The sequence below is a fragment of the Pleuronectes platessa genome, chromosome 17 (assembly GCF_947347685.1).
Source record: "Pleuronectes platessa chromosome 17, fPlePla1.1, whole genome shotgun sequence".
NCBI classification, from domain to species: domain Eukaryota; kingdom Metazoa; phylum Chordata; class Actinopteri; order Pleuronectiformes; family Pleuronectidae; genus Pleuronectes; species Pleuronectes platessa.
The window spans coordinates 11,915,549-11,930,006 of record NC_070642.1 but is presented as its reverse complement, the minus strand read 5'-3'; the positions used below and the strand labels follow the sequence as shown (position 1 = coordinate 11,930,006).

The window sequence follows — 14,458 nt, the reverse complement described above, 5'->3', positions numbered from 1 at the left end:
TGTTTTAAATCATTTGCATCTATTAAATAAATTGTATTTTGTATTGATATCTCAGCCTCCCGTCCCGTCTTATTCTGGATACTTGTTGAACCGAATTGACATTAACTGTCATCTCTGAACCATTTTTAATCACTACATTTGTATTTTATTTTATTGTATTCAAATATACCGGCTGCTATGACGATTTAATTTCCCCTCGGGGATGAATAAAGTAATCTATCTATAATACAATCCCAACAGTGAAACACGGTGGTGGCAGCATCATGCTATGGGGGTGTTTTTCAGCTGCAGGGATAGGACGACTGGTTAATATTGAAGGAAAGATGAATTCGGCCAAGTACAGAGATATCCTGGAAGACAACCTCTTCCAGAATGCTCTGGACCTCAGACTGGGCCGAAGGTTCACCTTCCAATAAGACAATGACCCTAAGCACACAGCTAAAATAACAGGAGTGGCTTCGGAAAACAACTCTGTGACCATTCTTGACTGGCCCTGCCAGAGCCCTGACCTAAACCCAATTGAGCATCTCTGGAGAGACCTGAAAATGGCTGTTCACCATCCAACCTGACGGAACTGGAGAGGATCTGCAAGGAAGAATGGCAGAGGATCCCCAAATCCAGATGTGAAAAACGTGTTGCATCATTCCCAAGAAGACTCATGGCTGTACTAGCTCAAAAGGCTGCTTCTACTCAATACTGAGCAAACTGTCTGAATACTTATGACCATGTGATATTTCAGTTTTTCTTTTTTAATAAATTTGCAAAAATGTCTACATTTCTGTTTTTTTTTTTCTGTCAGGATGGAGTGCTGAGGGTACATTAATGAGAGTTAAAATGAACTTTTTTGATTTTAGCAAATGCCTGCAATGAAACAAAGAGTGAAATATTTAAAGGGGTCTGTGTGGGGATTGTGTTTTGGTGTTGTGTTATTTTGCTGTGTCTCCTCCCCTTCTGTTTTCTCCCTGTGTGTGGCAGGGGGCGTGGCTGGCTTCTTGGCTGCAGCGGACGAGGCACACCTGCTCGCAATTAATCTAATCATCCCCTCCATAAAAGCCTGGTCGTCTCACCACTTCGACGCCAGATTATTCCATCTACCCCGGAAGCTGTTGTGCTGCAGAACTCTCGACCCTCATGTTCTTTGGATGTCTTCTAACCTTTGTGCTTTCCTTCAACCCAGAACCTTTGTGTGCCTCACCGCTCGGCTCCTCATCCTCTTCTCAACCAGGATCTCCAAGCCAGCCAGCACCCTGCCGCTCCAGCCTTCATCTACCTCTCCTACAAATAAACTCTGTTCGTTTACCACCAACAACTCGTCCGTGTCTGCTTTGGTGTCCAAACCTTCACTCAACCTTAACAGTCTGAATACTTTCCGTACCCACTGTATATTATAAATATTAAGTCTTGCAGTAGTTTATCACTGTATCCACACAGTCTGTATAGAGAGAACGATATAATTTACAAAAGCCTAACAAATGCAGCGGTGCAATATTATTAATATTACAATACTTGCCATGAAGTATTTTTTCAGTTGTTGCACTATTCCTGTTTGCACTTCTCTCATCCTATAATCCACCATCTGCTGTATGACTGCATACTTTGCTTTACTATGTACTAGCTTTAATGTTCTGTACACCGGGGATCAGAGAGAGGCGGTATATACATCGTGTACATTTGGCAGAATTGACAATAAAGTTGACTTTGCCTTGAAAAGTTGTGCAGTGCTGCCCTCTGCTGGTTACACTCGACATGGGAACATAAACATGTTACTGAAGATGATATATATCTGGCTAAACACTGACAGTGTTTATAATAACAATAATAATCATAATCAAAATAATTAATTGTAAGTAATAATTATAATAATATATCACCGAGGTTCACTATGAAGTGAACGCACCCCCATTGACCAATGATCGTTCGCAGCGTCGTTAACACATGACGCAAGTCGACATTCTAACTTTCACTTTCTCTTCTTTCTTAACTGTCATGGTCAGACTCACATTCTGCTGAAACACTTGATCGCCAACGAGGCGAGCCCTTGATGGCTTAAAAATATTGGACAGTTATTGATTATTCATATAACAGATATATATATTGATTATTGAAGTCAATCATCTGTCGCGTGACTCGGATCAATAAAGGTCAGAGTTCCTTTTTCCTTTTCTTTTCCGTCCACCATTTTCTCCAGTGTAACGTCGTGAGGTTCATTCTGTCGTCACAACTAGTTTATGTCTTGTTTTTGTAATATGTTATCAAAATCATCAAGTCAAAGAGAGAGGCAGAGGGGGAAGGGGGGCAGAAGGACAGGGAGGAACGGGGGGATAGAGAGGGGGAATAGGACTTTGAGAGAGAAAGATACAGGGGGAGAGAAAAAGAGAGAGAGATAAAGAAGGGGGGAAGAGGGAGAAATAGAAAGGGGGGTGGGAAAGAGAGAGGGGGGATTAATGAAGGGAGGAAGAGGGGGGGATAGGAGGGAGGAAGAGGGAGAGAGAAAAGGAGGGAGGAAGAGAGAGAGAAAGGCAGGGGTTAGGGGGAGGGAGGAAGAGAAAGAGGGAGAGAAAGAGGGAGAGAGAAAGAGAGAGGGAGGAAGACGTGAACAGAGAGGTTCATTATTCTAAAAGTCCTGTTCTTGTTACTTTTCTGTTTGTTTTTTGTTTGTTTTTTCTTCAGGTGCAGCCATGGGAGATTTACTGAAGGAAATACAGATCATGTCCCCAGAGGCAGCAGACGCCCTGAAACGTGAGTGAACTTTTCTAACATGCATATCCACAGGAAACACACGCACCACCACTATACTGACCAAAATGATATGATCAATATTTTGTTAATAAGTCCAGAAAATGTAGCAGATGCAAGTAACCCAATATATTTATTAAAAGTATAATAACATAGCACCATATAACAACACGTGCTAAATTAACATTTAAGAGTGTAGACTTGAGCTTGCTAAGGAAGTCACTTCTGTAGATTATGCTAATGATGAAGACGGTATATTAAATAGCCTGCTGCTTCTTCTGCCACATTTTTAAGACACAAAACTAATGCAGGTTGCCACGGCAATCATGGTAATTAAAGGTAGAACAGCTCCACCTTATAGTCAGAACTTGACCACAGTATATAGTGAAGCTGGAAGCAGCTCCCTCGCTGTAGCTTTATTGTACAAGCACCAGTCAGGGTTTAGTCCTCCCTCAGAGACACTTGACCACATGAAAGGGAAATTCAAATGGACGGATTTTGTAACATTATCAACAAAACAACCTGCTCAACATCTGCGTACTGTATTTATATATAGAAGCAGGTTTTGAAACAGATAGTGACATCCAGTCACTGACTCGACAGGACCTGCACGAGCTGTTACCCGGACGCAAGGATCTCAGACTGAGAAAGAACGTGTTTGATACGATTCACAAATCGGTGAGTTAACAGGTTATAAGAAGTTGTGATAAAGAAGAGCTAAGTAGAGATACATGACTTGGGAACTAGTAACCAGGAATAATAATAATGAGTAGAATGCTCAATTAGAATTATTTCTGTTATATTGTTTGCATTTCAGAGGCCACCAAATATGCCGCAAAAAGAACTGGGAGAGCTGCAAAATAATTTGGCCAGCTGTAAGTAAACATGGCATTTCTAACACTTTCACTTTTGTTTTGCAGTCACAATTGACAAGTTCGGAGGACCTCCCTAATGATAATAAGGACCCACTGAAGAACAATAACAAAAGGAAGCTGGACTCAATAGCTGAAAAAGGTCATACTTCTGCTTTATTTTGGTGTCATTGTATCCTAAACTAATCGATGTGCGTCATTTGATTGAGTAGTGTAGTTGTCTGACTGACCTTTTGATACTTTGAATTCATCCATCCATCCAATGTCTTTACCTTATTGGAGGTTGGGTCGGAAATGGGGTATTCCAGACGTCCCCGTCTCAAGCCACGGTCTCTAGCTCTTACTGACGGGGATCCAAAGGTCTTCCCAGGTCAGATGGGCTATGCAATTCCTCCAGTGAAATATGGATCTACCCTAGCTTATCCTCCCAGTTGGCTGTGCCCAGTAAACCTCCAGTGGAAGGTGCCCAGGAGGAATCCTGACCAGATGTCTGAACCACCTCAATTGTCCCCTGTGACTGCAGTTCTACTCTAAACTCCAGGGGCCTCATGTACTAAGACTTGCGTGGATTTCATACTGAAACTTGGCGTACGCCAAAACCCAGAAACTGTCTTATGCACAAATAAATTCAGATGTATCAAAGTATGCGAACGCATGGATCCAAGCACGTTTCTTTTGTACATCTCATTCAACGTGGAATTGAGCGCACATGCCGACGTGCCAAACTCCTCCCTGTCCACGCCCTCATTTAAATATGCAATTTCATTTAAATAGGCCCCTGGACCTGAGATCCACCTCTTAATCCGATCACCTGGCACCATGAACAGAGTTAAAAAACGCAACTTCACGGAGTCCGAGCTCGAGATTTTGCTCCACGAGGTAGAAATGCGCAAGCATATGTTATTTGGTACCCTGTCAACAGGGATAAATGCTAAACAAAAGACAAATGAGTGGGAGCGTGTTTGCGAGGCCGTCAATGCAGTGGGGTCTCAGCAGCGCACAAACTCTGAAATAAAAAAAAAGTGGTCAGACCTCAAGGTGGAGGTGAAGCGGAGGGTTTCTGCCCACCGCCGAAGCGTGACCGCAACAGGTGGGGGGACGGGAGTGGGGGAACTCTCCCCCTTCGATTTGAGAGTGGCCGCTTTGATCGGTGACACAGCTCTCACCGGAGTGGTGGGAGCCCATGAAGGGGACACCGATCATCCCCAAGGTAAATATGCTGAATTCATAAATGCTGTAATTATACTGGTCATACAATTGGCTGCTTACAATACACATAAGTCGTGCGTAAAGATGCCAGGATATTAAAGACTTTGACTCGTGTTTATTAACTTAAATTTTTTATTTTTGAATAGACAAGCAAGGAGAGGGCACGGATTGCTCCGTCGGCCCCGGCGTCTCCTCCGTCGGCCCCGGCGTCTCCAGCGTCACCGCTAAGTGTCGCCAAAGGAACAATAGCTGTAGAAACGTGCGTACGACAGCTCTGGAGCTGGCGTGGGGACCGCACATTTTTACGGTCATTTCACGTTTTGTACATCTGAACGTGAGCGTGGAAAAGGACGCACGCCACGTTTTCTGCGTACGCAACCTTAGTACATGAGGCCCCAGATGTCTAAACTCTTCATACTATATCTCTATGGCTGAACCGCAGCTAACCTACCGGGGAAACTAATTTTGGATTCTTGCAGTCACAACCTACATTTTTCAGTCACTGCTCAGGGGTCTCATTTATAAAAGAGTGCGTAGGATTCATACTAAAAATGTACGTACGTACAAAAGCCGGAAATGGCTTACACAAAAGAAAATTCTGATTTATAAAACTGTGCGCACGCTCACCTGAACGCAATGTTCGCTTTATAGATCACAGTCCACCTGGAGACGTTCGTAAGTGGATCTTCCTCCAAATCCGCCCTCCACACGCCCACTTTCAACCATAAATGGTCAATGCAAAGCACGGCGGGAATATCAAATTATGCTGCTGACCAATGAGTTTCCACCGTGAGTCCTGACGGAGTCACGGCATCAAGCGATGTGAAGAGGAAGTGAAACTTTCTGACACTGACATCGGGGTGTTCGTTAGTGAGGTGAAGAACAACTTCATGGGACAGCAGTGATGTCACTAATAAAGAAAATACACTGACACTCTGCCGCTGCTGTGGATAACACAATGTGTGAGATCAGAAATCGCTGAACCCCGCTTCTTCCTCGTCCTTCCATTCGCATGCACACATCACGCAGAACCCTGCACCAGTGTCACGGCAGTATTTATCAGAGCATCGGACCAATTCCCTTATATCAGTGGATCCTCACCTCCACTCTGGGATATTATTTGTTTTTTTCAAGTGATCTTCTGTGCGCTCTGTGCCCTACGGTGGCCCTGAGAGCTCAACGAACAGCAACTTAAGAAAACACTTGCAAGTTGACAAAACACAAGCAAAGTAAGAAAACATCTTCATCAATTTCACAACACAACACAACACATTACAAAAACGCGCAGCAAATAGACAAACGCGCTGCAAATAGACAAACGCACAGCAAATAGACAAACGCACAGCAAGTAGAGGAGAAAACACAACGGAAGTGTTTCCAGAGGACAGTTAAAAGTGATGGACACTGCTGCCACAAAAACGCCCAATACTATGGAGCCAGAACAGTCTCAATAGGATTAAATGCACACAGAAATGAATACATGGGCAAAAAAGATCCACAAATACATTTTCAATGCACACACTAATATGTTTCATTCCATATATAAGTAAAAAAAATTCACATGTAAAATATAAGATTCATAAACATATTTCCGATGCACACACAAATAGAAAAAAAATTCACAAATATATGCATGTAAAAGTATTTGCAATCTTCATCAAATACATATTTGGAGCTTGTTACATTCATATATAAACTGTTGGACCTGCATTTACAAAGTGCTTTTAATTTGTAAACCTCGCTGCATTTGTGTGTGAGACTTTTGAGACTTTTGAGACTCCCCTGACGTGTCTCTGTTTCACAAATGCGTTTTTTCTAAGAGGGGATCGTCTGTAGCCAATCAGATGTCTCACTCCTGTACAGCCAATCACGTGAGTGCCATTACACGACGTCATTAAAACGCGCGCAGGCAGCCTGGAGGTTTTTAGCCCGCCAGCCAATAGACATAGAATTAGTAGACGCTGATCCCCGGCTCCTCACACACAGTGAACGATGACAACAGAAAAGGATGTTGATGACGCGACAGTTTTGCTGAAATAAAATGACACCCAGCGGGTCAAAATGCTAATTTTATCGTGTCTTAACGCAGCGGTTCCCCGGTATTGTTTCCAAACTGCGTTGCTAATTCTACAGCTGCAACAGCTTGAAGCTACACGGAGGCAGCTAGCTTCCACACACAGTCAGCACGGACACCCGATACTAGCTACTACCAAGTGTTTGCTTCTAACCTGACGGTGTTTGAGAAACAGTGTCATGAGAGCCGTGGGATTAAGTCAGCGGGTTTTTGCGCTGTTCCCACCGCAGTTGGCATGGTGGCTAGCCCGCTATCCCCGTTATCAAAGTTCGTTATAACCGTATGTGACCGTACACACATGCTGTAAGTGCTCTAACCAGCCACCGTCAGCCAGACAACGCCGCTGGCTTAACACATTTTTTCTAACTACACGTCGAAATGGCGGACAGCCCACGGATAGCACTTGGCTGTGATTGGTCCACTAAAAACAGCCAGCGGCGTTGTCCGGCTGACGGTGGCTGGTTAGAGCACTTACAGCATGTGTGTACGGTCACATACGGTTATAACGAACTTTGATAACGGGGATAGCGGGCTAGCCACCATGCTAACTGCGGTGGGAACAGCGCAAAAACCCGCTGACTTAATCCCACGGCTCTCATGGCACTGTTTCTCAAACACCGTCAGGTTAGAAGCAAACACTTGGTAGTAGCTAGTATCGGGTGTCCGTGCTGACTGTGTGTGGAAGCTGGGGGGGGAAGCTAGCTGCCTCTGTGTAGCTTCGTTTGTGTGTGCATCGGAAATATGTTTATGAATCTTATATTTTACATGTGAATTTTTTTTACTTATGGAATGAAACATATTTGTGTGTGCATTGAAAATGTATTTGTGGATCTTTTTTGCGCACGTATTCATTTCTGTGTGCACACACAGACACACACACACACACACACACACACTCGCCCGCTCCTGGTATTTCATGATGGCCTGATACGGTGATGATTTAAAAAATGTACGTGACGTTCACTTACGTTCATCGTTACGTTCACGTTAATAATATGAAAACTGATTCGTTAAGTTCAGCGTTCGCGAAACATATGCACAACACTGAACTGTACAGGCACTGCAGAGGGGCCGAAGAGCCGCGTTCGGCTCCAGAGCCGCGGGTGGCCGAACCCTGTGTGGAACCGAATTTGTATGGTGTATTGGACGTTTTTGTGGCAGCAGTGTCCATCACTTTTAGCTGTCCTCTGGAAACACTTCCGTTGTGTTTTCTCCTCTACTTGCTGCGCGTTTCTCTATTTGCTGCGCGTTTGTCTATTTGCAGCGCGTTTGTCTATTTGCAGGGCGTTTGTCTATTTGCTGCGCGTTTCTGTAATGTGTTGTGTTGTGTTGTGAAATTGATGAAGATGTTTTCTTACTTTGCTTGTGTTTTGTCAACTTTTCTTAAGTTGCTGTTCGTTGAGCTCTCAGGGCCACCGTACTGTGCGCCTGATGACACAGTCAAGTTCACTGCAGTGATTTAATGATACACGCACACTGCCAGAAGATATTATTAATAAAACCCATTAAAGACTCGGCTCTGTAACTCCGCTGTTAAATAGAGTCTGAACGTAATTTGCTGTAAGTTGTTTTATATATTTTAAAATGTCGAGCGAGCAAAACTAAGCTGTTGGTTTTAATGCAAATGATGAACTGGATCAATAATCTGGCTGCAGTTCACCACCTCACGTCTGCGTCGCCACTTTCCCGTCTCCAAAACGTTTGTATGCATTGGTCAGAGTTTGCGTGGAAATAAAAAGTTTTTAGAAATCCCAACGTTTGCGTGAGAAGTGGCGCATGCATGTTTCAGGCCCCATTTTGTGCATACGCAACGGTTATAAATGAGACCCCAGAGCTTGTGAGCGCAGGTGAAGGTTGGAATGTAGATCGACTGGTAAATCAAAAGCTTTGCCCTGCGGCTCAGCTCCAAATCCGGAGAATTCAAGAAAGTGAAAAGGCGACGAAAAATGGGGTTAAAGAGTGTGTGAGTGTGTGTGTGTGTGTGTGTGGTATTATTTCAGAACCTCAAATTCAACATCTTGGGAGCATTTGTTTAATATAAACAAACCTGACTCCAATTGGTAAAAGAATACAACCAATTGTGGTTCTGTCTTTCTAATTAGGAGACTCAAACGCTGGGACGTCACCACACTACTTTCAGGAAGGTACGTTGAATAATTAAACAATCAGCAGTAGCAGCACAGTATTACTTGTAGTAGAAGCAGTAAAAAAGGTCTGATTAACTGGGTCTTATTTATAAAATGGGAGCTTACAATTTTTACTTCCCTCATAGCAAAATCACTCGATTCTTGTAATTGTACACGTGTCAGCTTCACAACCTTTTTTCTTCCTATAGTCACAGTGAAGTACAAGATGGTTGTCGGAGGTCAAACCTTTGGCGCCCATACACAGCTGATGGATCAAGTGAAGCGCGCCACTAAGGGCAACGTTCGGCTTTTGGAAAACTCTCAGGACAGCCAGATTATTATTGTCTTCTGTCCAATCACGTCACGCGTTGAGTCAGACGTGAAGGCAGCGATGACTGGTGTCCCAGGTGAGGGCCTTTTTGCAGCCAAATTCATTTGAACAAGAAGCTCAATATAATATGTTTGAAATGTGAGATGTACGCAATCAACATTTAATTGCTAAGATATTGATATATTACTAACATAGTCTTTTTAATACAGAATTCAAAGAAATATAAATGTCATGATTATATACTGTGTACATAAAATATGTATCATCCCCCCCCCCCCCCAACAGGTGACAAACCCATCATTCTGGTGAAAATGCACCATGTATGTGAGTCCAAGTCCTCACTGTGTTTCAATACATTGATTGATGACAGGAATGACGTGGTGCAGGTCAATGTTTTCTACCATGAGAACTTACGTGGGTTACTGAAGTGCAAACTAAATGAAACTGCTGTCGATGAGATCCAACAAGAATTACTGAAGCACAGTGATCATAGAAGTAAAGATATCAGTCCAAGTACTTCTGGTCAGGTTCCTGAAAATCAGGCAAAAAAAGCTAAAAAAAAACACGTAATGGACTTTTTTGGGCAAAGATAACAATCTTTTTCACTAACAAACAACAGGGTGAATACATAACCCCTTTTATGGAGGTAAAAAAAAAACAATGCAATGGATGGTATGAGCTCCAACATCAGAAACAAAATGAAAACAATTATTATTAATGGATCTTGAGCTAAATATATATTATAAGTATGTTAAACATTGGAATAACTTTAAAATCACAGAGAAGGAGATGACATTAATTGATGATTTTTTTTTCCATGTCTACTGTTAATTTTCTAAAGCTGCCATCATTTAATGTGTTGTGTCTTTGTACCAGTCATGGTTTTTAAGTAAGAGATTAACAATGCAGAGGCTACACATTCAGTGATCAGCCAACGAGGGACAAAACAATGTATTCGCAAATAAAGTTTGTTTTAATGTACATTTTGCTGTAACTGCTTATAATGGAATGCCTCAGAATGCATGATGTGTAATAACTGTACATGATAACACATAATAAACTTCAAGTATGGGTATGCAATAATGGCTGAATGAGTCTTTAGTGTTTATCTTCAGAATGTATTTGTTTCTTATTACGTGCAACTCATTTAAGACTTTGAAGAAGTTCACCTGACATAATGTTTGATAAATGGGTCATAAATGGCCCACTGGATCCAACACATAGACTCCTGGTACCCAATTATCATCTTCCAGCCAAAGATTGCCACTGCTTGTAAAAAAGAAACCACTCTGCTGAACAAGCTTTGCAGTTAAATGTTTGACTAAGTAACCTTCTTTTTGTATGCATGTATTCCCAAAAAGGACGGAGAATATCAAAGAGCTTCTGTTGTTCTCGTTGTAAATAAAGCATTAATCTCTTCTTTTGACACAATTAACGTTTGTGTTTTGTTCCACTGGAGAGGATTCAAAGACTGAAGTGAAATATCAAAACCATGTGAGCTGCACAGGACCAACGCTAAGCCGTTAAAGGAGCAGTCGCACATGTTCAGTGGTGCATGTCATCACGTACAGAGCAAGCGACGCAGAGCGATCTGCACAAAACTGTCTCATATTCCATCAACATACATGACGGAGACTAAGAAGCACCACCGGGAGCTGCCTGGCCCCCTGAGGAAAGTCTGACACAGGAGAGAAAAGCCCCTCACTCACTGACAGTGTCACAGCTGAGAGGAAAAAAAACACTCTGCTTCCAACACTTGCAGACAAACCGCTGAGTGACATTAGACTTGGATTCTACATCGCTCCTCGCTTTTCTTTATTCTTCTGCATCGTCATCTGCGATGCTGTGTGTTTGGAAAGAACAGAAAGCTCGTCTGAGAAGAGGAACTGACTGAACTATAGACTCACTCATTTCAGGGAGAAACAGATAAATACACACAGTGCACACACAAGAGACAGGGTACACCCATGACAGGAAGGACATATGAGACAAACTCAGATTCACACCTATGGGCAATTTTGAATCTCCAATTAATGGATGTTCTCCCCATGTCTGCACTCCACACAGAAAGACCCTGATCGGCCAGCAGGTTTGGAACCAGAAGCTTTAATCTGTACTAACCAGTAAAACCAGCATGTGATCCCTTTTTTTTTACAACCAATCATTTATTCAGATTTTATAGCAGCACAAAGTTAATAGAGCGGAGAGTAAGTCATTATTTAATATGATAAATAATATATAATATAAATATTAAGTCTTGCAGTAGTTTATCACTGCATCCACACACTGAGAGTTTTTTGAGAGAAAAAAGTATATAATTTTTCCATAAGCTGAACAAACTGCAGCAGTGCAATATTATTAATAATACCAAGTTACTTCCCATGAAGTATTTTTTCAGTTATACACTATTCCTGTTTGCACTTCTCTCATCCTATAATCCACCATGTGCCGTATGACTCCATACATTGTTGTACTATGTACTAGCTTATATGTTCTGTACACCGGGGATCAGAGAGAGGCGGTATATACATCGTGTACATTTGGCAGAACTGACAATCAAGTTTCCTTTGCCTTTGACTTGAAAAGTTGTGCAGTGCTGCCCTCTGCTGGTTACACTCGACATGGGAACATAAACGTGTTACTGAAGATTATATATGATGCCACATTAACTCTGTGATGCACATCTGGGTAAACACTGACACTGTTTATAATAACAATAATCATAATAAGTAATTAAAAAGTCATTGACCCATATTCGCAGCGTCGTGAACACATGACGCAAGTCGACATTCTAACTTTCACTTTCTCTTCTGTCTTGACTGTCATGGTCAGACTCACATTCTGCTGAAACACTTGATCGCCAACGAGACGAGCCCTTGACGCTTTAAAATTATTGGACAGTTATTGATTATTCTTATATTGTATATATATTGATTATGGAAGTCGATCATCCGTCTGGTGACTCGGATCAGAAAGGTCAGTGTTTCTTTTTCCTTTTCTTTTCCGTCCACCATTTTCTCCAGTGTAACGTCGTGAGGTTCATTCGGTCGTCACAAATGGTTTATGTCTTGTTTTTGTCACTGCATCCACACACTGACAGTCTGTATAGAGAAAGAAGGATATAAGCCTAATAAGATTGCAATACTTCCCATGAAGTATTTTTTTCAGTTGTTGCACTATTCCTGTTTGCATTTCTTTCATCCTATAATCCACCATTTGCCGTATGACTCCATACATTGTTGTACTATGTACTAGCTTATATGTTCTGTACACCGGGGATCAGAGAGAGGCGGTATATACATCGTGTACATTTGGCAGAATTGACAATAAAGTTGACTTGGCCTCTGACTTGAAAAGTTGCGCAGTGCTGTCCTCTGCTGGTTACACTCGACATGGGACCATAAACTTGTTACTGAAGATTATATATGATGCCGCATTAAGTCTGTGACGCACATCTGGGTAAACAATGACAGTGTTTATAATAATAATAATAATCATAATAATTAATTATTAGTAATAATGATGTCACCGGGAGTTCACTACGATAGGATATATACACAAACACACACACACAAACACACATAATAGACATATTAATACAAACATCAAATAAATAAAAAGAGTGAACGCAGCTGATCTCTGCCCCAATGACCAATGATCGTTCGCAGCGTCGTTAACACATGACGCAAGTCGAAATTATAACTTTCACTTTCTCTTCTGTCTTGACTGTCATGATCAGACTATCATTCTGCTGAAACACTTGATCGCCAACGAGACGAACAGTTATTGATTATTCTTGTTATTGACATATTATATATATATATACACATATATATGTATATATTGATTATGGAAGTCAATAATCAGTCGAGTGACTCGGATCAAAAAGGTCTGTGTTTCTTTTTCTTTTCCTTCCACCGTTTTCTAAAATGTTACTACGTGAGGTTCATTCTGTCGTCACAACTGGTTTATGTCTTGTTTTTGTAACATGTTATAAAAAACATCAAGTCAAAGAGAGAGGCAGAGGGTTGGAGAAAGGGGAAAGAGGGAGAAAGAGAAAGGGAGGGGGTAGAAAGAGAGAGAGGGGATAAATGAAGGGAGGAAGAGGGGGAGAAAGTAAGGAGGGAGGGAGAGGGAGAGAGAGAAGGAGGGAGGAAGGGAGAGAGAAGGGGAGGGGTGAGGGGGAGGGAGGAAGAGATAAGAGATGGGGGAGGTTGAGATAGAAAGACAGAGTAAGAGGGAGAGAGAAAGAGAGAGGGAGGAAGACGTGAACAGAGAGGTTCATTATTCTAAAAGTCCTGTTCTTGTTATTTACCCGTTTGTTTTTTGTTTGTTTTTTCTCCAGGTGCAGTCATGGGAGATTTACTGAAGGAAATACAGATCATGTCCCCAGAGGCAGCAGACGCCCTGAAACGTGAGTGAACTTTTCTAACATGCATATCCACAGGAAACACACGCACATACTGACCAAAATGATATGATCAATATTTTGTTAATAAGTCCAGAAAATGTAGCAGATGCAAGTAACCCAATATATTTATTAGAAGTAAAAATTACATAGCACCATATAACAACATACATGCTAAATTAACATTTAAGAGTGTAGACTTGAGCTTGCTAAGGAAGTCACTTCTGAAGATTATGCTAATGCTGAAGACGGTACATTAAATAGCCTGCTGCTTCTTCTGCCACATTTTTAAGACACTAAACTAATACAGGTTTCCACGGCAATCATGGTAATTAAAGGTAGAACAGCTCCAACTTATAGTCAGAACTTGACCACAGTATATAGTGAAGCTGGAAGCAGCTCCCTCGCTTTAGCTTTATTGTTCAAGCACCAGTCAGGGTTTAGTCCTCCCACAGAGACACTTGAACACCTGAAAGGGAAATTCAAATGGACTGATTTTGTAACATTATCAACAAAACTACCTGCTCAACACCTGCGTACTGTATTTATATATAGAAGCAGGTTTTGAAACCGACAGTGACATCCAGTCACTGACTCGAGAGGATCTGACCCAGCTGTTACCCAGAGCCGGGGATTTCAAACTGAGAAAGAACGTGTTTGAGACGATTAAAAAATCGGTGAGTTAACAGGTTATAAGAAGTT

At 41.9% G+C, this 14,458-nt stretch overlaps 1 protein-coding gene across 11 annotated transcripts in view; it reads left to right on the top strand.

The window, feature by feature from the left end:
- The window catches only part of LOC128459733 (uncharacterized), a 54,035-nt gene that overhangs the window by 32,258 nt on the left and 7,319 nt on the right, over window positions 1–14,458 (top strand). For 5 of the 11 annotated variants that reach the window (XM_053444559.1, XM_053444568.1, XM_053444560.1 and 2 more), the window contains 2 exons: window positions 13,694–13,762; window positions 14,312–14,433. In XM_053444559.1, the coding sequence (XP_053300534.1) occupies window positions 13,694–13,762; window positions 14,312–14,433 (191 nt within the window). Of the gene's footprint in view, window positions 1–1,945; window positions 2,142–2,670; window positions 2,740–3,550; window positions 3,612–12,127; window positions 12,325–13,051; window positions 13,238–13,693; window positions 13,763–14,311; window positions 14,434–14,458 lie in introns of those variants that run through there. The other 6 variants (XM_053444558.1, XM_053444569.1, XM_053444564.1 and 3 more) reach the window with 6 other exon arrangements.